The sequence below is a fragment of the Schistocerca americana genome, chromosome 5 (genome assembly GCF_021461395.2).
Source record: "Schistocerca americana isolate TAMUIC-IGC-003095 chromosome 5, iqSchAmer2.1, whole genome shotgun sequence".
Lineage (NCBI taxonomy): Eukaryota > Metazoa > Arthropoda > Insecta > Orthoptera > Acrididae > Schistocerca > Schistocerca americana.
In genome coordinates, this window is record NC_060123.1 from 367,049,590 (window position 1) to 367,077,202 (window position 27,613).

The 27,613-nt window shown below is 40.2% G+C and overlaps 1 protein-coding gene across 1 annotated transcript in view; it reads right to left on the minus strand.

The window, feature by feature from the left end:
- Positions 1-12,142: 12,142 nt before the first annotated feature.
- LOC124616387 (FERM domain-containing protein 5) overlaps positions 12,143-27,613 on the minus strand; it is a 96,340-nt gene continuing 80,869 nt past the window's right edge. The window contains exon 12 of the mRNA XM_047144693.1: positions 12,143-13,756. Coding sequence (XP_047000649.1) covers positions 13,332-13,756 — 425 coding nt within the window. The 3' untranslated portion in view covers positions 12,143-13,331. The remainder of the gene's footprint in view (positions 13,757-27,613) is intronic.

Genomic DNA, 27,613 nt, shown 5'->3' on the forward strand with positions numbered 1-27,613 from the left:
AACATTTTGACACATCCACATGATCATTCATTGCTAGAGCATGGAAACCAACATGTACCTTTTCTTTTTGCAGCAAGAGGTTATGAACATGAGGAGTGACTTCTAGTCCTTTTCGGAATATGTTGTCCCTCTTTTACATATGCTCAAACAAATTAAGCTCACAGACATCTTAGAGAAGTTCATTGTCTTCTGCATCCTTGGGCACATTGTACACTATTAGCAGAGGTCTCTTTTTGTTTGGTTGCTCACATTTAATGCTGTGTGTCTGGTGAGCTTTCTTTTGAAGCCTTCCGCAGTCATCATTATCTGTGTTTCATCTATGATGATTCTGTTGGCTGTCCGGTTTGGTTTGATCCTAATCTTGTCTATCATCGTTGTCATCATCTTCTGTTCCAACCTCACAAACAAAATCACTCCCATCTTTTTTTTTGAGGTCTTCCAGTATCTCTTCTCCTATTTGGCTTGTAGTTCAGAATCTACTGGGGAATTCTGTGACCTGGCATTCTCAAGATGTGTTGTCTCCAGTCTTCGTAACATTTTTGAAAATATTTAATTCTGTTCTAATACCTTAGGTTCTAATCATGTCTCTTCTCATGTACCCTTCGTCTTTCTTAGAAACCTCATCTCTTCTGTATGATCTTTGTAACCCAGCTTTCACTTCCGTAGGATAACACAGGAACCACCACTACTTTATAGAATTTCGTGACGGTCTCTTTTTGTACTTCATGGCCTAATATTCTGCTAATGGTACCACAGGCATCTTGGGAATTTGTGTATTTTATTTTCAATATCAGAGTCAAAATCAAAACTTATAGCACACCCTAAGTAAGAGATTTGAAACGCTTGTTCTAAAACTGAATTATCCCAGACAATTTTTGATCTGACTGGATATTTTCCTGAGAGTGCTACTATTTTTGTTTCATTGCTAGAAATTTTAAAGTGGTACGCTTGCCAATTTTGTTTATCTGGTGTACTGGTCTTTGGAGGTCATCTTCATTCTTTTGAGTAATAATGATGTCATCAGCAAACAAAAGTTCATTCAAGTGTTCCTCATTGCTATCTTAATTACTTTGTTTACTTTACATTAACATCTGTGAAGAATGAAATCAATGTAAATATTGAAAAGGGTAGGTTATAGTCCACACCCTTGTGTAGCATGTTGGTTAATAATTATTTCTTCTAATTGATTCCTACCTGTATTAGTTACAATGCGTGTAGTTTTGTGAAGACTTTTCACTACCTCTGTTTGGTGATGAGGATTTCAGACGTATCTTCCATAGGCTACCACAGCTCACATTGTCAGATGTCTTCTCAAGGTCTATAAAGGCCATATGGATTTCTGTATTATATTGTCTAATTGTAAAAGTCTGTTATCTAGTGGTAACCCTCCACATCTAATTAGTTCTGCATTTATTCCATGTATTCCAGTAGCTTTTCTGTTCTTCGTGTCTTTCAAAGCCTCTTGTACTTCCTCTGTTGTAACTGGATCTGCTGTTTCATTGTACTTGCTTTCTCCAGTGTCATCTTCAGCCTTCTATGTACACCACAAGTATCTATAGTGATTTATCCATGTTCACTGGGTATAATGTTCGGTGAGGCTGTATCTTTTTCTTCCTTGTTGATGGCTTTCATGACCTTGTATGCACATTGCTGTCTACTGTGAATGTCATGTTCTAAAACACTTATGAAGGAGTTCCATGACTCTGTGCGCTATTTGTTTCACAACATTCCTTTTCATTTTTTATGTTTCCCAGCTCTCTGATGTTTGTGACTGTAGAAACTTCAAATAAGCTATTTGTTTTTCTGTGTTCCAAATTCTGAGTCATTTTTTGCTATCTGTTTTTCTTCCTTTTACAAAGTGCTTCTGAAGCTGCTAGATTTTATTATCCTATTCTATATTGATGTCTTTGACTGGTAGTGAAGCAACCTTTTCTTGGAATCTGTACTGATAAAGTTTCCTATTTTACTACATTTCAACAGAAGATGTATCTTGAACAACTCATGTTGTGGGTTCTCTTGGAAGTTATTTTCTTTCATTTTGATACTTGCCCTATCTTACTGCCTAAAAGGAAGTGTTTGCTACTTGTGTTGCTTCCTCTGTAAATACATTATCTTCCATAAGATTCTTCAGTTTCTTATTAATTGGTACATAACCAGCCACAGCCTTTAATCCTCGTGCAGTCCATTTAAACTTATGAATTTCTTTCTTCCTGTAAAATGTGGTAGTAATATTAAAATTATTGAAGCAGGCAAATGAGCCTAATTCCTGGCCATTATTATTAAGAGTGTTTTCTCCAAATTGTCCTACTACTCTTGGCATTGGTAGATTTCTAACTCTTGCATTAAAATCTCCAGTGATGACATCGTCTGTCTTGTTGATTTTGTTCACTTCTTGCTGATGATCGTTACAAAAAGTATAAGAATCATCCTTGATTCCCTCTGTACCATAAAGACCTATAACTATTAGATAACCTCTTGGAATTTGAAATGCGATTGTCATTATTCTTTCATTTAAGAAGCTGTATTCACGAATCTTTCCGCTCTATGCATCATTGATCAAAACTGCTACTCCAGCACTAGCTTGCTTTCCTTGTGGGACACCACTGTGTAAGCCATTCAGTAGTCTGTCAAATCTTTTGTTTATTTTAGTTTTTTCTTAGTTTCTGTTATTATTTCAATGTTTACTTTCCTCTCTTTGAGTACTTTTTTAACCCTCTTCCTTTATTGGTCAATCCTCAAACATTCCATGTTGCCACAGACATATAATCCGTAATGCCAAATTGTTTGTCCTTTAAGATTTTCCGGTTGTCTCCAGATGATCTAGTCCTGTATCTGAGGCTGGCTGTGAGTTTGCCAATAATTTTATAATCCCTTGAATATGTTATGAGTGCTGCACAGGTTTAAGTCATGTGATAGGACTGCCACCTCTTAATTATCGAGACCTGCCTGATTTTCTGTCAGGGTTGTCTCCCGTAAGAAAGCTGGCTTCATCATGCCTCTAGAGCCCACCTTGCCCTATATTATGGGACACACTTCATCTGGATCACCATTCGAGGCCACTCCAGCTTGGGTGACCCTGCCAGTAGCTAGGCTATCACCGGCACAGCTCTTGACTTTGTCAAAGCACGCAAACGCTCCCAACTGGCTCTAAAGGTGCCTTTGATAAGGTGGTGTCCTCTGTGAGGGCTAATCTTGCCTATCCTCAGATTTATTGCATCAGTAAGTTCCTTCTTTACATCATTGATGTCTTTCTTCTCATTCTATCTAAGAAAGTGTGTGTTATTTTTTTTGTTAGCTGATTTCTGTATTTCAGCTTTTTTACTTAGCTTTGGTTTTTGTGAAGCTGCAACAGCGGCATGTGAAGGAATAGACATAGTCGCTTTTTCTATCAGCTTGGAGTTCTTCTGCTCTAGAAGTTTAAGATTGGCTTTTAGTGCACTCGAATCCGATTTAGAAATTTCATGACATAATGTTTCATACTCCTCTTGCAGTTCTCGTATCTGACCAAGCAACGTGGACTGAAACATGGTCCATTTGAACACTTTGTGCATCAGTTTGTTTGTTACAGCAACAGGAACTTTTTTTGTTTCTTGAAGGCAATTTTGAAAGTCGTCATAGAATTCCTCATGTGATGCCTTAGCCATATTCAGTCGTAAATGAACATCCATTGTTACTTTGTTTGCTGGCATGACTGTCAAGGTGCTAGCAGTTACTTGATGTGATGTGGCATTGTCTTATGGGTGCAGTTATTACCACTGAAGGGCTGCCTGCCTCTAAAATTTTGTGAGCAAGACGGCGTCGACTGATGGCCCCAGCAATGGGCGTGGCTCTGGCTGGCAAGGAAGGCAGCTGGCGGCTGGCGGATCCTGATGCAGCGTGGTATCACAACTGCTGATGCAGTTGGTGATGCGCATCAGATGCTTCGCGGATGACGCAGCCCCACTTGACTGTCTGCCGCTTCTCCACGTATGCGCAAGCAAATGCACTTCAAAACTTGAATGAAGTTCTTTATGTAGTATGTGAAGTCTACGAATCTAACCAGTACTGCACTACACTACTAAATGGTTTACACTTATGTGTTTTCAAATGCTGACTGTCAGTAACAACTATTTCCTGAAGAAAATGACACCTAAATCAGGAAATGTTCTGTGCAAATAACACTACTGAGTGAAATGGTGCAGTCGTTAGCACACTGGCCTTACATTCGGAGGAAAAAGGTTCAGATCCCCATCCAGTCAACCAGATTTATATTTCCTATTGTTTCCCTGCATATCTCCAGGCAAATGCTGGGATGGTTCCTGTGAAAAGGGCATGACTGATTTCCTTCCTCATCCTTTCAAAATCTGAGGTTGTAGTCCATCTCTAATGAGTGCATTGTTGATGGGAGGTTAAGCTCTGATCTACCTTCCTTCCTTCCTTCCTTATTACACTAGCTGCTCATGGGACTGAGATGGAACTCTCGAATTTATCCATATCAACTCCCAGTGAGATAGGTGTACTGCTGGTGGGTATCCACACCCAGCCTAACGAGGGGGCCTGTGTCACCAGTCCTCGTGATACAGGAATTAAGTAAGATATTTATGTTTATGCTGCTTTAGACAAAACATGTTTAAATAGTTAAAAAGGAAGAGGGCAATTTTGAGAAAGTTTTCTCTGTGCGTTCAAAAGGGTTTAAAGGGCATTGCTGGCACTTTAAAATCTGTCAAGTGATTGCAAAATGGGACGTAGTTGATTGTAGCTTCTGGTTCCAAACAAGGAATGAATCTCCAGAAAAGTAAAGGCCTCAGGAAGTATACAATTAAAGTGGAGCTGCACAACACCTGGAACTACAACAAAGGTAAAGAAGTTTTCGATGATGATCAATCATAATCGTGCAATATTTTTTAAAAGAATAAACTGCCATTTGACTGTGTATTACTATATTAACCTTCTGCACCTATCTAGATTTAAACTTTAATGCCACTGTCGAGTACAAGGCACAAAAGTTATACCTGTTACGGCAGCAAAAAGCTGGTGACTGAGGCTGCTTTAACAGATATGACATAATAATGGTCTAAAAATTTTTAGCGTTCTACTTGATAACAGTATAGAAGCCGAAATCTAGATGGTGCAGAAGATAAATATGAGGGTAATCCCAAAAGTAAGGTCTCCTATTTTTTTATAAGTACATAGACCTGTTTATTTCTGCAATGGTTTACTTCAGTTTACAGCTTGAACATTTAGCTATTTTTCGACATAATCACCATTTCTGTCGATGCATTTTTGCAGACGCTGTGGCAGTTTTTGTATGCCCATGTCATACCAGCTCGCCACCATGCTGTTCAGAAAGTTATGAACCTCTTCTTTCACCTCGTCATCGGAGCTGAATCGCTTTCTGGCCAAAGGTTCTTTTAACGTAGGGCACAAAGCCAGGACTAGAGGGTGGTCATGGTGGGGGGGGGGGGGGGGGGGTGATTGTGTTCCACTGAAACTGTTGCTGGAGAGCAACGGTTTGCCGAGCGATGTGTGGGTGAGCATTGTCATGGAGAATGTGTACGCCCTTGCTCAACATTCCTCTTCTCCGGTCCTGAATTGCCCGTTTTGAGTTTTTTCTGATTCTCACAGTACCTGTCAGTGTTAATTGTGGTCCCAGTGATTCAGCTCCGACGATGAGGTGAAAGAAGAGGTTCATAACTTTTTAGCTAATTGTTCAAGCTGTAAACTGATGTAAACCATTGTAGAAATAAACAGGTCTATGTACTTATAAAAAAAATAAGAGACCTTACTTTTGGGCTTACCCTCATAGTAATACACAGTCAAAGCATTCTCACCAGGTTTACACTACTCAGGTGCTTATTGTAATAATGTTTGGACATGGCACATCTGTCTTTTGTTTTTGAACAGTGTTCCAACATTTCACTGGTTCTATTGCACAAAATGAACTTACTAAAAACACTACCTTGTTATCTCCCCACCTAACTACGATAACTCCTGAATTATCACCCTACTTATAATCATAACTACCTTGACCTTGTGTCAAAAGTGACTTCTCTGGTTCAACTGGACAGTAGTTCATGATTCTTTTATACAGGTCATTTTATTCTTCAGGAGAATGAGCAGTTCCAGTGTTGAAAAGAAGTTGTCAAAGTACTCTTGAGTTGAGTGGCTGAGCTATTGCCTTACATGGCAGAATTATAACTTGGCTACCAATTCCAAATTTCTTTTCATCTCCGATAAGTCCATAATCGTACCTCTACTGGTATATTGAATCTAATCATATGGAATTCCAGACACTCCTGCTCCTCAAAAATCTTGAAGCCCCATTTGTGACGTTTATTCTGAATATACTGACGTAGATTGCCAGCCCCGGTACCTTTAAAATGAACCATAATTTCATGAATTGAATATTCATTTTCACATTGAGGTTTCAACACTTGCTTACTACAGCAACCAGAACACATCTAATTTTCACCAACCTGTCCCTAGACATGGAAGAATTCTCATTATTTGAGAAGTGAAGATATCTTAAGAGTTTCTGAAATCTTATCAAACTCATAACACTGGAGATTTTTTCTGTACTAGTAGATTGAGCCCAGTAATTAGTATATGGAGGCAAATTTATTATACCCAAGTAAATTAACATGGCACTGAATTGTTCCATTTCATTTACATTTGTTTTCAAGGATGACTATGTTTGTCTGATCAACAAGCTGTTTTATTATTTCAGAGTAAAATTTCTGACATATTGTAAACGAGTTACATGCATAAGGTCTTGCTTCACCCATTTGAATTGACTCACTGGGGAGCTCAGTTCTCGGTGGAGGGTCCTGGTGTGTCACTACGTCACATTGCTGATGTGGAACTAATTTGTCTGTTGTTACTTCGTCATCTTCAGAATCAGTTTCTGCTCCGATTATCAACTGATTATTTCATGAAATCTGGGGTTAGTAATGTGGATCCTCACCAGTATTGGCCACTAGAATATCTACACTCCTGGAAATGGAAAAAAGAACACATTGACACCGGTGTGTCAGACCCACCATACTTGCTCCGGACACTGCGAGAGGGCTGTACAAGCAATGATCACACGCACGGCACAGCGGACACACCAGGAACCGCGGTGTTGGCCGTCGAATGGCGCTAGCTGCGCAGCATTTGTGCACCGCCGCCGTCAGTGTCAGCCAGTTTGCCGTGGCATACGGAGCTCCATCGCAGTCTTTAACACTGGTAGCATGCCGCGACAGCGTGGACGTGAACCGTATGTGCAGTTGACGGACTTTGAGCGAGGGCGTATAGTGGGCATGCGGGAGGCCGGGTGGACGTACCGCCGAATTGCTCAACACGTGGGGCGTGAGGTCTCCACAGTACATCGATGTTGTCGCCAGTGGTCGGCGGAAGGTGCACGTGCCCGTCGACCTGGGACCGGACCGCAGCGACGCACGGTTGCACGCCAAGACCGTAGGATCCTACGCAGTGCCGTAGGGGACCGCACCGCCACTTCCCAGCAAATTAGGGACACTGTTGCTCCTGGGGTATCGGCGAGGACCATTCGCAACCGTCTCCATGAAGCTGGGCTACGGTCCCGCACACCGTTAGGCCGTCTTCCGCTCACGCCCCAACATCGTGCAGCCCGCCTCCAGTGGTGTCGCGACAGGCGTGAATGGAGGGACGAATGGAGACGTGTCGTCTTCAGCGATGAGAGTCGCTTCTGCTTTGGTGCCAATGATGGTCGTATGCGTGTTTGGCGCCGTGCAGGTGAGCGCCACAATCAGGACTGCATACGACCGAGGCACACAGGGCCAACACCCGGCATCATGGTGTGGGGAGCGATCTCCTACACTGGCCGTACACCACTGGTGATCGTCGAGGGGACACTGAATAGTGCACGGTACATCCAAACCGTCATCGAACCCATCGTTCTACCATTCCTAGACCGGCAAGGTAACTTGCTGTTCCAACAGGACAATGCACGTCCGCATGTATCCCGTGCCACCCAACGTGCTCTACAAGGTGTAAGTCAACTACCCTGGCCAGCAAGATCTCCGGATCTGTCCCCCATTGAGCATGTTTGGGACTGGATGAAGCGTCGTCTCACGCGGTCTGCACGTCCAGCACGAACGCTAGTCCAACTGAGGCGCCAGGTGGAAATGGCATGGCAAGCCGTTCCACAGGACTACATTCAGCATCTCTACGATCGTCTCCATGGGAGAATAGCAGCCGGCATTGCTGCGAAAGGTGGATATACACTGTACTAGTGCCGACATTGTGCATGCTCTGTTGCCTGTGTCTATGTGCCTGTGGTTCTGCCAGTGTGATCATATGATGTATCTGACCCCAGGAATGTGTCAATAAAGTTTCCCCTTCCTGGGACAATGAATTCACGGTGTTCTTATTTCAATTTCCAGGAGTGTATTTCCAAACTTGAATGGTCACTGTTAGAAAGCAGAGGATCCAGAGAAGGAAGGCTAGTGGCTTTACACTTCCTTTTTCCATAAAAAAAACTGACTGGATTAATCTTTGTTTTAGCTGCAGACAAATATACGAGGGTGAGTCAAATGAAAACCTTAAATTTGTAATAACTAATCAAAATTTCGCGCCGTTATCCTGTAAGTTGGTAAGTGTGGTACAAACAGCATGCAGAATGGCCTGTAGGTGGCAGCATAGTGCAGGTGCACACATACTGTCGCAGTATCAGTATAAAGATGGCTGCCCCACTTGCGACTTGCACCAGGGAAGAACAGCATTCTGTGATTCGGTTTTTGTGTAGTGAAGGTGTGAAACCTATTGAAATTTATCAATGAATGAACTTTCAGTTAGGTGATGCATGTTTGTCACAGCAGCAAGTCTATGAATGGAGTAGGAAGTTCACAAATGGTGAGACTTCAGTGGAAGATGCTCCTCGTCCAGGTCATGCACAACGAGTTTTGATTCCACAGAACATTGCAGCAGTTGAAGCCATAGTGAAAGAAAACGGCCAAGTGACACTGAATGACATTGCAGCATGTTTACAAGTTAGTTATGGGTCAGCACACCATATCATGCATGATGTGCTCCAGTTTCATAAAGTGTCTGCAAGATGGATGCCAAGGCAGCTGACTCCTGAAATGAAATGAGAGAACGACGTGTTGATGCTTGTGAAGAACTTTTTCGGCGACTTGAATGAGAAGGTGATGGCATCCTTGCAAGAATCTTTATGGAGGACGAAACCTGGGTTACTTCCACCTACCGGAAACGAAGAGAGTGAGCAAGGAATGGTGCCATTCCTCATCACCAAAACCAAAGAAGTTTCGAACAGAACCATCAGCATGGAAGGTTGTGCTGATTCTTTTAGGATGAAAAAGGCATCATTTTGGAGCATTATATGCCTATAGGAACCACTATCAACAGTGCATCATACACAGATCTCCTAAAAAATCATCTGCGGCCTGCAATCAAAGCAAAGCGACGTGGATTGCTGTCAGCAGGTGTCCTTTTGCAACATGACTATGCAAGGCACCACGCTGCCCGTACAACAGTTGCAACAATCACAGACCTGCATTTTGAGTGTCTTCCTCATCCACCAGACCTTGCCCCAAGTGATTTCCGTATGTTTGGACCACTCAGAGACGCAATGGGGGGAAAGTAGTTCCGTCCTGGTGAAGAGGTATGCCACGCGGCGGGTAAGTGGTTGCATAGACTACCAAAAGAATTTTTTTCTGAAGGAATTTATGCACTTTGTAAGAACTGGAGGACTTGCATTGAGTGTGGGGGAGATTATGTTGAAAAGTGATACAGCTTTGTACCACTCTTGCTCAATAAATAATATTTAAGGTTTTAATTTGACTCGCCCTCGTATCTGTAAGCTGTGATGTTATTTTTCAACAAGTATGTTTTGTCTCATGTTGTCCTTCAGATTTGCTTATAAACCATAAAGAACACCCCATGTTACAATGGCAGACATTTTTCTACAAATAATACCCTTTCCAAGTTGTACCAAGTAAACCATATAAGACTTTAGAACACTACACAGCTTAGTCACTGCCAACTGTTACACGCACTCAAATGATTTCTGTGCACCTCTCAACCATTAATTGGAACAACAATGTGTTGAATCATGTTAAGAGACATCAGCACTGACAAGAAGTGGCCCATATTTCTAAAGGCTGTCCACAAGACAATAAGAAAGACCCGTTGCTTGAGAGCAACATCGCCAAATAAATGGTTCATTTCTGTTTATAATTGCAAGAGCTTTCAGATCTAAACAGTTTTCTTTTGGAATTTGCTGTAGTGGTTTGTGATCAGTTGAACTGTAGATTTTATCACAGATTCTTTGATACCTAAATATGAGGGGTGTTTTGTAAATAGGCTCAATTTGTGAGTGAGAGAAAAAACATATAATTGCCACAGTACATATGCACGTCTACTTCCAGCATACCTTGCGTGTGTTTGGATGCCATTTGCAGCCCACTGTTGCTGAGCTGTCAAAGTTTATAATGTTTAAGAATATTGAGTTACCTGCCAACTGTGAGATACAGTCTGTAGTTCGATTCTTAATTCTGGTGTGCCATATGAAACAAGCAGAGTGGTCTGCTGTGCTCTGGTTTGATGTTGCTCCATGACAATGGAAGGCCCATGTTTCTGTACAAACATGAGATCTGGTCATGTCTTTTTTTGGGCAGGAACAATTGGATCATCTACTTCACTGTCCAGTCCTTCCACAAGTGATTTTTACCTGCTGCAGTAATTAATGGAGTCCCCTGGTGGTCAGTGGTTAAAGTAGTAGCAAAAGCTGCAGCCCTGGAATGGGTTTCTTCACAGGCGGCAGATTTCTTTGACATCAAAATTCGAAATGCATTGAGCAGTATGACATATGTTTGAACGATAATGGAAAATATTTAAAGTAGATTAAAGTATGTAGAATGTGGATGGCAAAAACATATTTTAATGATATTTACAGTATTTTTCTTCTTATTAAAAACTTGCTTATTTCAGAAATACTGTTCGTATTAGTCAGTATTTGGTCATAATTTTCACTCAATATGATTTTGTGTGTGTGTGTGTGTGTGTGTGTGTGTGTGTGTGTGTGTGTGTCCTAGTGGATATTTTTTTTTCCTCTCTTCCTGACATTTGGACTCGTATTAGTGTTAGAGGAAGAATGTTGTGTGTGTCATTTGTATGTTTGTAAATTCTGTTGTGGTTCTGAGATGAAACTGGTGAACTAACTTAGCATCCATCTAAATAAATGCTCAGGAAAATCACTGAGTAAAAATAATGAGATTGTTCAGCATGCGTGTACTGGTTGGCTCACATTCCTGTATTGCAAACAGGTGCATTGTTTTATTGTATAACGGGTATGTGTTTAAGGTTTAGTTGTGCCACAGGTTGAAAAGAAGTCATAACATGATTAATAACCCAGAGTTGAATAAAATTTGGCCATTATGGTTGTTTTCAGAAGTTGGATTCATTATTTCATCTGAGAGCTGTCAGATGATGCCAAAAGGTGCTGCACAATGTGAAATACGTTACTGATTATTTGATTATTCATTGCTTAGTGTTAAAACTAGTGTTCACATGTGTTTTCATGAAGCAGAGGCAGAAATTTAAATTTTTTCTCTGAATCCTTTTATCAGTTAAAATCGTGCCAAAGTTTTCGCCCTGTTCCATAAACATATATGTGTAATTGCCGCAACAGGAAACACTGAAATCTCTGGAGAACACTCGGGAATAATAGATACATTACACATTATGACAATATGAAACATGCAGACACCTTAATGTAGATCACTTGAATTTTTCCAGTTGTCTGGCAAGTACTCAAATTGTTTTGGGAATTTTTCCTCTTAATAGTCTGTATTGTTATGCCACTTCTTTGTGGGATTCTAGAACATTTTTTGTACACGAATGTCTTCTTTCAAAGCTAAATACTTATCTGTGAGAAGTATGGGATCTGTCAATATGCCATTGGTATCGACCTCATAGTGATCTATCTGATGAGGGCATATGGCACTCAGGACAGTCATTACAAGCTATACTATATTCTAAAAGTGATCATGTATGTTCATTTTGTATGTTCTTCTTTAGAAGAGTTAAGAATATGATACAGCATTAACAAGAGAACACAAACTAGAAGTACTTTATTAAAACACATTAGTTAGACAGGAAATGAAATGTAAACTGATTGACCTTCATTCCAAATTTGTATTATTTATTGCTGCACTCAGTTCCATAAACAGCAGAAAGCACCTGAATGAAAGAAGAGTGGAAGAGGTGGAGGCTATACTGTCATTGTCTACTTATTAAAAATAAAGGAATGTAACTCTACATTTATAATAATACAATAAAATGCTTATGGAATGTATACATTAAAACATTTCCTTACATTTCTTTCTTAAAGAACACAGAATGTGCCATGAAATCATCTTCAGTGAGTACCTTGTTTGAACACAGATTAAATAAATAAATAAAATTTCATTACATTAGACTTTTAAAACTTAAAACATCCTTTTCACGCAGTACATTTTGTACTTTCAATTCTGGATCACAGTTAGATACATTAAAAGTCCATTATTTATAACAGTGATAATGTGGAATGTGCACCTCATCAAATATCATGATGATAACATAGATTTTTGTTGATTATTCAGTAAAACAATGAAACAGTTGTGTCATTCAATCTGAAACAAGCCTTCTGGCTGTGTTTGTTATTTAAAAACAAAATCTTGTATCTCTGTTACACAGTTATACCAACCATTTTTAAAAACTATTAAAAATAACAAAGATTTCATTTATAATTGACAATGTGATATATGTGAAAGCACAATCTTTTATATCCATAAATTTCATACAGAGCAACAGCAGCATTACTTAGGCCACATTTTTATTGGCCCCATCAGTACTTGTTCCTATTAATGCTGTATGGTAACAAAATATGTAAATAGGTATTACTCTGATGAAAGATACCACAAAAATTTGGGGCAAGAAGAAATGGAATAACCACTGCCAACAGTGGTTGCAGGCACTTTGAGGAGTAACGGAAGGCGCTCAGGGAGAATTTAAATCAGCATTTTTAAAAAACTGTTCATTAGTTATTTTGAAGTCCCATAAAAGCTGTGAAGGAGGACATTTATTAATATGTAAAAAAGTTCCCAAATGTTTCAGAAAGTCTTGCACTAGAAACCAGTTACGTTTACTTACAGAGTGGACAGTATGTATCCCTGCAGATTTCCCTTCGCTGTTAGTCTCACAGAAAAAGCATTTCCAAAGAAAACATACATGCATGTTACAGCTGTCTGGTACAGTCATTATTGCACCACTACTGTAGGTGTGGGTCAAAGTCCCTAGGCACAGGTAACAATAAAAGTTTCACTGTTATTCTACGATAACCAGCCTACAAAGTGCCTCCGTAAGTATTCCTTCATAGGTTCATAATAATCATGCCGCAGTACTACCATTTCTGGCCATCGCCGCAGAGTGCTAAATGTTTCACAGTCCAGCTCGAGTATAAACACAGTACCAATAACTAGTGATGCCACAACAACTAGAAATGATGGCACAAACACACGAAAAATGTTGAATCGACGATTAGTGCCACCCGAATGTTGCGCCGATACAAGTCCCACCTGTGAAGAGGTAGGAGGTGCTTGTATAGGTGGAGGTTGTGTCCTGGTGGGTGTTGTACCCAGGTGTGTCTGCTTGAGACCGAGCTCCATTAGTTGCGACTCCGATGACGAGTGCTCAAACGAGTCACGGAAGTAATAGTCATCAAAACCATGCTGCACATTTTCTCCATCCTTCAGACCTGCACAGCATATATTAAAGAATGTCAGTGACCTCATTGAAAACAAATAATAATGGAACACTTGTGTTTATCTAAAATAATATATCACATTCAGAAAATTTATTACACACACCAATAGCAGCATAAGTTGGATAAAAGAAAAAGGAAATGCTGACAATATTTTTACAGCCACACAAATGTAAAAGTATTATATATGTGAACACTTGTATGATAACTATAGATTATCCTGGTTGTTATCAAATAAGAAAGGTGTCACATAGGAGATGTAGAAATAACAACTCAGACAAAATATTGTCAAAAAGTTAGTCCAAATTATCATATCTTGACATGCAAGAGGGTCCACATTATTATATCTTGGCATGCATGCATCAATGAAACACAGATCTCAAACTAAAGCAGTGAACTATGAACATGCAGTAGCTCCAAATTGACTCGTCGATAAAGTGTTACTAATTTCATAAACACCAGATCTAGCAAAACTGAAACAGATCCCACATCATGGCACAATGTTTTGCAACCCGAGAACAAAGAAAGTCAAACTAGTTGTTGGTGATGGACCTAAACCCTGGCCTTTCACGACTTTAAAAAGAATTGTTGGCATTGAGACACATGTTCCCTGAGCATATCTATTACATCTCCCTATGGTATAATTGGATGGATTAAAAAAATCTACTTGACACGTAGTGGCAGGAGAAAACATACGTGAAAGTTAAGGTAATGTGCAAGCTTCAGGAGCCAGTGAATCTCTCTTCTGTTCAGATGATATTGTATGTTCTTGCCAATTGACATAGCCTTGTAATACTGTCCTTAGGTATTTAAATGATGCTAAATACCCCAAAACTTCACTAATGTTGTCATCAGATACTAATGGATTTTTCCTGTTTATAGGTGTAGCCAAGCATTTATCCACATACAAAAAGAATCACATTCATTATGTTGTTGTGGTCTTCAGTCCAGAGACTGGTTTGATGCAGCTCACCGTCCTACTCTATCCTGTGCAAGCTTCATCATCTCCAAGTACCTACTGCAACTGACATCCTTCTGAATCTGCTTAGTGTATTCATCACTTGGTCTCCCTCTACAATTTCTACCCTCCATGCTGCCCTCCAGTACTAAATTAGTGATCTCTTACGCCTCAGAACATGTCCTACCAACCGGTCCCTTCTTTCAGTCAAGTTATGCCACAAATTCCTCTTCTCCCCAAACTCTATTCAGTACCTCCTCATTAATTATGTGATCTACCCATCTAATACTCAGCATTCGTCTGTAGCACCCCATTTGAAAGCTTCCATTCTCTTCTTGTCTGAACTATTTATCGTCCTTGTTTCACTTCCATACACGGCTACACTCCATACAAATACTTTCGCAAAAGACTTCCTAACACTTAAATCTATACTCGATGTTAACGAACTTCTTTTCTTCATTTTATATCCTCTCTACTTTGACCATCATCGATTATTTTGCTTCCCAAATAACAAAACTCATCTACTACTTAAAGTCTTTCATTTCCTAACCTAATTCCCTCAGCATCAACTGATTTAATTTGACTACATTCCATTAACCTCGTTTTGCTTTTGATGGTGTTCATGTTATATCGTCCTTTCAAGACTCTCTCCATTCCATTCAACTGCTCATTCCATTCAGCTGCTCTTCCAGGTTCTTTGCTGCCTCTGACAGAATTACAATGTAATCGGCAAACCTCAAAGTTTTTATTTCTGCTCCATGGATTTTAATTCCTACTCCAAATTTTTCTTTTGTTTCCTTTACTGCTTGCTCAATATACAGATTGAATAACATCAGGGTTAGACTACAATCCTGTCTCATCCTTCTCAACCACTGCTCCCCTTTCTTGCTCCTTAACACTTATAACTGCCATCTGCTTTCTGTACAAATTCTAAATAGCCTTTTGCTCCTTGTAGTTGACCCCTGCCAACTTCAGAATTTGAAAGTGTGTATTCCAGTCAACATTGTCAAAAGCTTTCTCTTAAGTCTCCAGATGCTAGAAACGTAGGTTTGCCTTTCCTTAATCAATCTTTTAAGAGAAATCTTACGGTCAGTATTGCCTTACGTGTTTCAACATTTCTATGGAATCAAAACTGATCATCCCCATGGTTGTCGTCTACCAGTATTTCCTTTCGTCTGTAAAGAATGCGTGTTAGTATTTTGCAGCCGCAACTTATTAAACTGATAGTTCGGTAATTTTTAAAACCTGTCAACACCCGCTTTCTTTGGGATTAGAATTATTATATTCTTCTTGAAGTCTGACGGTATTTCGTCTGTGTCCTACATCTTGCTCACCAGATGGAAGAGTTTTGTCATGGCTGGCTCTCCCGAGGCTATCAGTAGTTCTAATGGAGTGATGTCTACTCCGGGGGCCTTGTTTCGACTCAGGTCTTTCAGTGCTCTGTCAAACTCTTCACGCAGTATCGTATCTCCCATTTCATCTTCTTCTACATCCTCTTCCTTTTCCATAATATTGTCCTCAAGTGCATCACCTTTGTATAGACCCTCTATATACTCCTTCCACCTTTCTGCTTTCCCTTCTTTGCTTCGAACTGGGTTTCCATCTGAGCTCTTGATATTCATACAAGTGGCTCTCTTTTCTCCAAAGGTCTCTTTAATTTTCCTGTAGGCAGTATCTATCTTACCCCTAGTGAGATAAGCCTCTACATCCTTACATTTGTCCTCTAGCCATCCCTGCTTAGCCATTTTGCACTTCCTGTCGATCTCATTTTTGAGACGTTTGTATTCCTTTTTGCCTGTTTCATTTACTGCACTTTTATATTTTCTCCTTTCATCAATTAAATTCAAGATTCTTCTGTTACCCCAGGATTTCTACTAGCTCTCGTCTTTTTACCTACTTGATCCTCTGCTGCCTTCACTATTTCGTCTCTCAAAGCTACCCATTCTTCTTCCACTGATTTCTTTGCCCCCTTCTTGTCAATTGTTCCCTAATGCTCTCTACAACCTCTGGTTCTTTCAGTTTATCCAGGTCCCATCTCCTTAAATTCCCCCCTTTTTGCAGTCTCTTCAGCTTTAATCTACAGGTCATAACCAATAGATTGTGGTCAGAGTCCACATCTGCCACCGAACTTCACTAATTCCCACTATATCTAACTTTAACCTATCCATTTCCCTTCTTAAATTTTCCATCCTATCTGTCCGATTAAGGGATCTAACATTCCATGCTCCAATCTGCAAAACGCCAGTTTTGTTTCTCCTTTTAACGACGTCCTCCTGAGTAGTCCCCACCCGGAGATCCAAATGGGGGACTATTTTACATCCAGAATATTTTACCCAAGAGGACGCCATCATCATACAGTAAAGCTGCATGCCCTCAGGAATAATGATGGCTGTAGTTTCCCCTTGCTTTCAGCCATTCACAGTACCAGCACAGCAAGGCTGTTTTGGTTAATGTTAACAAGACCAGATTAGTTAATCATCCAGACTGTTGCCCCTGCAACTACTGAAAAGGCTGCTGCCCCTCTTCAGGAACCACATGTTTGTCTGGCCTCTCAACAGATACACCTCCATTGTGGTTGCACCTACTGTACGGTTATCTGTATCACTGAGGCACGCAAGCGTCCCCACCCATGGCAAGGACCATGGTTCATGGGGGGAGGTCATTCGGTATGTAAAATAGAAATTCTGTCTTGTTGTTGTGCATTTCATTTGCAGTCATTAACTTCACCACTCATAAAGAAGTGAAAATAGTTTCAAATTACAGAAACAGATATCACTAGTGCTGACTTGTCCCATGATATGTCGTACATGCCTCTTATGCTCAAAAATACTTTTAGATAATCACATTTTGAGAAGATTCTCCATCTTATCATACCTTCAGTTGAAAGTGCTGTCCAACACTGAATGCCATCCTAAAACTCTCCAAATATGAAATCTGTGTGTGTCCAAAGAAAAAGCAAGTATCTCAACTCAAATTTCCAAAACCAGTGCATGTTCTTTGATATAACTACTTTTCTTTGTGGTATATCATCAGGATATTGATAATTGTGGGGATCTATTCATTTACATTTCATAAATGTAAATCATAGTGACTTGTTTTATTCTCCAGCTGTTTGCTGTGCAAGAGATTCTTGAGAAATAAAAGCAGCAATTTAATGTAAAATATAATAGCAGTTTTGTTCTGATCTGGTATATTCCTTTGCTCTGAATTTTCACCATGATTGATATTTCAGTGTCGCCATTTGTATGTGTGGTTCTTACACACATATGGCACCAGGAGTAAAATGGTCAAAGGCTTATTTAGATGAACTGTGGCTTCATATACAGGGTGATTATAATTAAACTTAAACTTTCAAACCACTGTAGAAATAACACCACTGGTCAGAATGATGTCAAATTGCAACGGAATATTATCAGCGAAGGGGAAAACGTATGGCAGAAGAAAAATAGTTACAAAATGTAGCAATAGTTGGTGCTGTAAGCATCATAATTTAATAGTGGTCGACTACAAATGACAGACGAATCATACGACAATGCCTAAGGTGTACATTTGACATTAAACAAACTGTACTACTCATTGTGCATGGGTGCACAGGTGTGATACTGTTAGTTACATAAGCCCATCCACAACGGCAAGGCCATATCACATCGAATGGGAAAAATTGGTTTTTAATTGTCCTGAGGCCAAAATCAAATCAGATTATTAATTTCCAAGTGACTGGTGCAAAAGATGTTCAATATGCTGCCTACCATTTTCTGCAACAAGTTGAAATCGAGAAATTGCATATTCCTCAACTGATCAAAGTGTTGTGCAATATGTGCCTTCAATGCAGCTAAGTTTGCAGTTGGAACACTGAACACAGCATCTTTCAGGTAGCCCCACAGCCAGAAGTCACACAGATTAAGATCAGGTGATTGGGACGGCCAGGCTTTAGGGAAATGGAGGCTGATAATTCTAGTATTTCCCAAATGGCACTTCAGTAGCTGCTTAACTGGATTTGCAATGTGCGGAGGTGTGCCATCTTGCATAAAAATGATCCCATCCATGCTGTTGGAGAGCTGGAATGACGTGGTTGCGCAGAAGACACTCATAGCTTATCGTTGACAGTACAGGTAACAGGACTGGGAGCACCTGTCTCTTTGAAAAAATATGGCCGTATGATAAATTATGCCATAAACCTGACCATGCAGTGACCTTTTCAGGATGAAGTGGTATTGGTTGATTTGCATGTGAATTTTCTGTTGCCCATATTTGACAATTTTGTGTGTCGACACATCCTGTCAGATGGTAGTGGGCTTCGCCCGCCCACAAAATCTTCCACGGCAAGTCGTCCACTTCCATGCGAGCAAGAAATTCTAAAGCAAAGGTCATTGTTGCTGGCAGGGCAACAGGAAGCAACTCGTGCACCTGGGTAATTTTGAGGGGAATGCAAAGAAGGATATTTCATAGGATTTTACGCACCGTGCTCACGGGTATGTCCAATGTTGGTGCAATTCTCTGTGCGCTACACATTTGCACACCACCACTTGTCTCCTCCTGCATTGCTGTAACCGCTGCTTCCACTGACGTTGAGTCAATTCGTTTCCTCCCTCTACCAGGTTGCATACCAAAAGAACCTATCATTTCAAATTTCCGAATCATTTTCTCCAGACCCACGGCAGTCATCAGACCAACCACTTTTTCCAAACCCTTCAGTGTCCAGAACGTCTGCAAAATAATCTGTGCACAGTCATCATTCTTGAAATACAGCTTGACAAGCAGAGTGCGATCCTGCATTGAGACAGTCATGGCTAACGTCTCAGATGCGAAAGGAGGAAAAGTCGTGTACCCGGCGTGTTTATACCAACTTCAATGGGTCGTATGCATGACAGGTGTTTTCATTTACGTATTCTGACACATGCAGTGCCATCTATTGATCAATTTTCACACTATTTTTTTTCTTCTGCCGTAAGTTTTCCTCCTCCGATAATATTCCGTTGCAATTTGACATCATTCTGACCAGTGGTGTTGTTTCTACAGTGTTCTAAAAGTTTAATTACAATGACCCTGTAGATTACACTGTGAGTAAGTGACAGTGTGCAAAGGGTACTATCAAACAACAGTGCCAGACAATGTTTCGTTGTCATGAATACAGAGTTTCATTTCATGTTCACTGCTCTGTGACTAGAATTTTATTTCATGTTCAATTCTCTATGACTGTAACAGGAAAACTTCAGACTGTCATAGAAATGGGCAAAAAATGAAAAATACGTAGAGACAAGCTAATCTAAACTTCTGGCATTAATTTTTCCTTTGATACAGTTTTACATGGAAATGGTTCCCTTCATACTGCCATCATACCATTAGATATAAATTTTATACAGTTGGTTTGAATTCTTGTAAAGAATAAGATCCATAAGTGTAATACATAAAGTGTCTCACTCTGTAACCTGAAAAAATAACAGCTTATGCTTTTGCTGCTAATAAATTAACATTGTGTGTCACCAAGCCTGGTGCAAGTCTTTCAACATAACACTAATTCAGCGACTTGCATTCACTTTCAATGCTTTTATGTTGAAGCAGCTTTTCAGTTAGCCTAACAAGGCTGACTGAATGCCTTAGACATTTTTAAGAGAGAAAAATGTGAGGTGGTCCAAAGAAGCAATATTGTAACCTTGGTGTTACCAGCCAAAAACAGTAACCATCAGGCCAGATGGTCAGTTTGCTTATGCTGATGTGACTTTAACTTTCACTGTTGTAACATTAGAAGACTAGAAGAGCTGTGCATCTCACCAAAAAATGTGTAATGACTACTGAAGGAGACATACTTTGATGGATGAGGAAGCTGAAAGTACTATAAAATACGTCTGCATGGTTTTGAACAAAGAGGCAGTGTTGCCATCTGCGACTGAAACAACAATGATGAATCAGCAAAGACAGCTGTGCAATATAGCAACATCACCTGGGGAGGTAGTTTTACAGATACTGCAAATGAAGCATTTTGAGCAGGTAAGGGGAGATGCATTGTATGTCTTGTTTTGACAGGACACTTCATTCAGTGGCCATACAGATATGTAGCATGTGACAACATTCCACTTGTAAAAACACTGCTATTACTACCTCCAGTTCCTGCTTATGAAGTGTAAACATGATGGTGCTGCCAACCAAGCCTGGTGACCGGTTCATCTTGCCAAGTATTACACTAATGACACAACAATAATACTTCATAAACAGAAGGGTTTCCAGTAATCAGTATAGCAACAAATTGCTCATCTTTGGATTCAACTGCAAACTGTGACATGCATGGCGTGACCTAATGAGGAGTGACACATCAGTTAAAAACTTGTCTCTTGTGAGGAATTTGCCCAAGTTCCAAGTTTTTGTCATCACAATAACACTTCATTTTGAGTTGTCATACTGCTCAAAAGTGGCAGTTTTTGCACATTAGTATGAGTAGCATTCCAGTATCATATCATATTTCTTGATCTGGCTATTACATTCCTTGTTCACAAGTATAACCCATTGCAGAAGGTGCCCATTGTGGCACATGTAAACTCACTGGAAAAAGATATTAATCACCTTCTTAAAAGGGCACACTGGTTGTTTTGGAGTGCTTTAGATGGTACAGAGCTGTTACCAGGCAGTCATGTCACCCTCCATAGCAGTGGAATGGTGTGAATCTGGCAGTTGGTTATATGCAGATGTAAGAATGGCACAAAGGAGTGGGTTGTATGAACATGCCCTTGGGCAGATAGTAAATGAATTTATCTGATTTGTTGATGTTTTAATAAGGACTGCCAATATGTCTACAAGCAATGCAGTACCACGCACAGCCATGTAACTTGGTGTAAGAACTTGGACCAGAGATAAGTGTCATGCCAGGTCAGAGACAATAGGTTACAAACCTGGCTGGAATTGCTGCTGTCAGTGAATGCAGATCGACCTCAACCAGTTTCTGAGCAAACATTGCAAAGGGAAGTGCATGCAATGGACATTTAGAGTTGGGTAACTTGCGAAGAGGCCATTGCTCACACCCACACATAAAGCTGCACATCATCAGTGGGCCAGATAGCACAGAAATTGGATAGTCACTGACTACAGGTGTGTAATATTGTCCAACAAATTGAAATTTTGCCTCTCTCCAATGATGCAAGGCATCAAGTGCACCAAGAGCCAATAACCCAAGGGGGGACTTAACTCGCAGTGTTTGACAGGTGTAGTTCAGGCAAGAGGTGGGTCTGTGGTGTTTTGGAGTCTACTCATTCATATTACCATGAACATGAATCAAGATGATTATTTGACATTCTCAGTGATGAAGTGTTGCCCTTTCTTCCACATCTTCATGACAAGTATGCTGTGAACACGCCTGTCTTTTAAAATGATGACAGCCACATCCACAATGCTGAATGTGTATGTTCCTACTTTGTCAAACACTTAGGCACTCTATCATACTTTGACACTGCTCCTCTGAAAATTGCACAGTCTTAATCCTGCAGAACATCTGGGCTATTTGAATAGCAGCCAAAACATATCAGTTGACACCCTTTCAGTGAGGTAGCTGTATGAGATCTAATCATTATCATCTTCTGCTGGATGTGGCATACCTGAAGAAACTTGTGATATCTTGCCAAATTGAGGCCATTACCAAGGCTAGTGCTGGTATGACACATTATTTGTGTAATGTCTCCTGGGAGTTCCTAAATTTTTGTCAAGAGTACTTCCAGTATACAGGGTCATCAGCAGAATGACATAGCTTGGTGAAACGAGGAAATTATTTGAGTTTTTGATTAGTAGAAAATATTTTGTTTGTCTGGTGACCAACAGTTTCTTATCTACTCTACAAATTTTCCAGAGTATATTTTGTCACAACTACATGAAACTAAAGATCCACCGACATTGCTGTATTTACTCTAGCTTGGTAGCAGCACTTACATGATGTATGAGATGTTTCAGTGGTAAGAATTTGGAGCTCTGGTGCCATCAAAGATAAGTGTCACTGATTTCTAGTATTTTGACTATCTTGTGAAGTGGATGCATCTGACAGTGCTAAACAAAAATGAACCTAGATGTCACAAATACCTTTACATCAGTGATTCAACTCGCTGTTGTGCGCACCAAAACACTAATAATAATCTGTGATTCAAGGAACAGACTGTAATTTTATCGTTATTTTGTATGCCTAAGCACGCAAAATCTCAAGTCTGTTAAACAAATAAGTGAGACTTCAATGAATGGCACATCTGTGTTGAAGACTACCTTGCCCACAGTGTGTTTATAAAACAAGATCACAATCAACACAACACAACACAACAGCACACTTCAAAACTGTAAAGCTGGACTGCTGCCATTAAGAAGGCCATAGAAGGAATTTCACAGGAGGGTAGGTGATCTTATAGGTAGAAGGTAAGGTTTTAGATAATAACCCCTAAATCAAGTTCATTTGTTTACGGTAGATTATTTCATCAGAGAAGCTGTTGTTGTTGTGGTCTTCAGTCCTGAGACTGGTTTGATGCAGCTCTCCATGCTACTCTATCCTGTGCAAGCTTCTTCATCTCCCAGTACCTACTGCAACCTACATCCTTCTGAATCTGCTTAGTGTATTCACCTCTTGGTCTCCCCCTATGATTTTTACCCTCCACGCTGCCCTCCAATACTAAATTGGTGATCCCTTGATGCCTCAGAACATGTTCTACCAACCGATCCCTTCTTCTGGTCAAGTTGTGCCACAAACTTCTCTTCTCCCCAATCCTATTCAATACTTCCTCATTAGTTATGTGATCTACCCATCTAATCTTCAGCATTCTTCTGTAGCACCACATTTCAAAAGCTTCTATTCTCTTCTTGTCCAAACTATTTACCGTCCATGTTTCACTTCCATACGAATACTTTCAGAAATAACTTCCTGACACTTAAATCTATACTCGATGTTAACATATTTCTCTTCTTCAGAAACGCTTTCCTTGCCATTGCCAGTCTACATTTTATATCCTCTCTACTTCGTCCATCATCAGTTATTTTGCTCCCCAAATAGCAAAACTCCTTTACTACTTTAAGTGTCTCATTTCCTAATCTAATACCCTCAGCATCACCCGACTTAACTCGACTACATTCCATTATCCTCGTTTTGCTTTTGTTGATGTTCATCTTATATCCTCCCTTCAAGACACCATCCATTCCGTTCAACTGGTCTTCCAACTCCTTTGCTGTCTCTGACAGAATTACAATGTCATCGGCAAACCTCAAAGTTTTTATTTCTTCTCCATGGATTTTAATACCTACTCCAAATTTTTCTTTTGTTTCCTTTACTGCTTGCTCAATATAGAGATTGAATAACATCGGGGAGAGGCTACAACCCTGTCTTACTCCCTTCCCAACCACTGCTTCCCTTTCATGTCCCTCAACTCTTATAACTGCCATCTGGTTTCTGTACAAGTTGTAAATAGCCTTTCGCTCCCTGTATTTTACCCCTGCCACCTTTAGAATTTGAAAGAGAGTATTCCAGTCAACATTGTCAAAAGCTTTCTCTAAGTCTACATATGCTAGAAACGTAGGTTTGCCTTTCCTTAATCTTTCTTCTAAGATAAGTCGTAAGGTCAGTATTGCCTCACGTGTTCCAGTATTTTACGGAATCCAAACTGATCTTCCCCGAGGTCGGCTTCTACTAGTTTTTCCATTCGTCTGTAAAGAATTCGTGTTAGTACTTTGCAGCTGTGGCTTATTAAACTGATTGTTCGGTAATTTTCACATCTGTCAACACCTGCTTTCTTTGGGATTGGAATTATTATATTCTTCTTGAAGTCTGAGGGTATTTCGCCCGTTTCATACATCTTGCTCACCAGATGGTAGAGTTTTGTCAGGACTGGCTCTCCCAAGGAATGTTGTCTACTCCGGGGGCCTTGTTTCGACTCAGGTCCTTCAGTGCTCTGTCAAACTCTTCATGCAGTATCGTATCTCCCATTTCATCTTCATCTACATCCTCTTCCATTTCCATAATATAGTCCTCAAGTGCATCGCCCTTGTATAGACCCTCTATATACTCCTTCCACCTTTCTGCTTTCCCTTCTTTGCTTAGAACTGGGTTTCCATCTGAGCTCTTGATGTTCATGCATGTGGTTCTCATATCTCCAAAGGTCTCTTTAATTTTCCTGTAGGCAGTATCTATCTTACCCCTAGTGAGATAAGCCTCTACATCCTTACATTTGTCCTCTAGCCATCCCTGCTTAGCCATTTTGCACTTCCTGTCGATCTCATTTTTGAGACGTTTGTATTCCTTTTTGCCTGCTTCATTTACTGCATTTTTATATTTTCTCCTTTCATCAATTAAATTCAATATTTCTTCTGTTACCCAAGGATTTCTACTAACCCTCTTCTTTTTACCTACTTGATCGTCTGCTGCCTTCACTACTTCATCCCTCAGAGCTACCCATTCTTCTTCTACTGTATTTCTTTCCCCCATTTCTTTCAATTGTTCCCTTATGCTCTCCCTGAAACTCTGTACAACCTCTGGTTCTTTCAGTTTATCCAGGTCCCATCTCCTTAAATTCCCACCTTTTTGCAGTTTCTTCAGTTTTAATCTACAGTACATAACCAATAGATTGTGGTCAGAGTCCACATCTGCCCCTGGAAATGTCTTACAATTTAAAACCTGGTTCCTAAATCTCTGTCTTACCATTATATAATCTATCTGATACCTTTTAGTATCTCCAGGGTTCTTCCATGTATACAACCTTCTATCATGATTCTTAAACCAAGTGTTAGCTATGATTAAGTTGTGCTCTGTGCAAAATTCTATCAGGCGGCTTCCTCTTTCATTTCTTAGCCCCAATCCATATTCACCTACTACGTTACCTTCTCTCCCTTTTCCTACACTCGAATTCCAGTCACCCATGACTATTAAATTTTCGTCTCCCTTCACTATCTGAATAATTTCTTTTATTTCATCATACATTTCTTCAATTTCTTCGTCATCTGCAGAGCTAGTTGGCATATAAACTTGTACTACTGTAGTAGGTGTGGGCTTCGTATCTTAACTTGGCCACAATAATGCGTTCACTATGCTGTTTGTAGTAGCTTACCCGCATTCCTATTTTCCTATTCATTATTAAACCTACTCCTGCATTACCCCTATTTGACTTTGTGTTTATAACCCTGTAGTCACCTGACCAGAAGTCTTGTTCCTCCTGCCACCGAACTTCACTAATTCGCACTATATCTAACTTTAACCTATCCATTTCCCTTTTTAAATTTTCTAACCTACCTGCCCGATTAAGGGATCTGACATTCCACACTCCGATCCGTAGAACGCCAGTTTTCTTTCTCCTGATAACGACATCCTCTTGAGTAGTCCCCGCCCGGAGATCCGAATGGGGGACTATTTTACCTCCGGAATATTTTACCCAAGAGGACGCCATCATCATTTAATCATACAGTAAAGCTGCATGCCCTCGGGAAAAATTACGGCCGTAGTTTCCCCTTGCTTTCAGCCGTTCGCAGTACCAGCACAGCAAGGCCGTTTTGGTTATTGTTACAAGGCCAGATCAGTCAATCATCCAGACTGTTGCCCTTGCAACTGCTGAAAAGGCTGCTGCCCCTCTTCAGGAACCACACGTTTGTCTGGCCTCTCAACAGATACCCCTCCGTTGTGGTTGTACCTACGGTACGGCTATCTGTATCGCTGAGGCACGCAAGCCTCCCCACCAACGGCAAGGTCCATGGTTCATGGGGGGCTAATGCTGCTTAATCTGCTAACCACAAAGACACAACATGTGATAAGTTTCTCAGTGCATTTACATGAAAAAAATGAACCTGGTTCCTTATCTCCCCCCCCCCCCCCAAAAAAAAAAAAAAAAAAAAAAAAAAAAAAAAAAAAAAAATATTCATTCATTGGGTTCTGTAGACTGTATTGTGACAGAAAACACACAGGGAAATTGGAGTAGTCAAAGTATACATTCACAATGAGAGCAGATGTTATAATGAACTGCAGTAAACTAGTTTTGCTTCCTCAAGTATCCTTGATAACTGTAGTTTATCTACTACTCTTTGTCTGTTGTTTATATTTCTTGGCTATACTTATCAAGAATAATAGTTATCTTCATTCTAGAAGAATAACAGCCCTATTCATAATGAATATTGCTACTTATTCCTATTTGGAATCTTTAATCCTCGAAACTATATAATCAAGAAGTTCATAGAAATTGTTCCTACTAAGTTACACTTTTATTTTTCTACTGGATTGGTTAAGATTCCTGACTCCTTACATTGTGTCTGGTGGGAGGTTGTTGTAGACCTTTAGAGCGAAATACAGAACTCCAGTCTGAATGCTAGACAAAAGATAAAGTCTACATGGATATTATTTTTATGTTTTACATTTTGGTTGTGTTAACTGCAATTAATCTGAAATTGATGTTTATTGCTGGCAGTAAATACCATTAAAGAGTAAATGTTTTCAGTTGTGAGTGTAAGACCTTTTGTGTGAGGTGTTCACAGCACCCTATTAATGGGACAGTAATTCCCTAGTCCAGATGCTGCTTGTTTTTGACCAGTGATGCAGAATTAGACTATGTTACAAGGAGTCCATTACGTGTTCTTGGATGGCAGGTGCAGATGGGTGGAGGAGTTAAGGTGTGCTTGGTGCAGAGTATGTCTATCCTCCATTCTGGTTGTCAGACATGGACAACCAGTACCTGAGCGACAAGTATATGTGCCCTCATATTCTCATACAGTCCAACATCAGGCCACTGCCACATCTGAATGCCCCATAAATCAGGATACAGTTTGATTAACCAGCCAGCCAAATAGAGACTCACAATCAGGTCTCTTTCAAAATCAATCATGTGACGATAACTATCTCACATGGATATGCAGCATCTACATGACCTTCAAAATGATCACTCAATGTCTGACACTGTTCATGC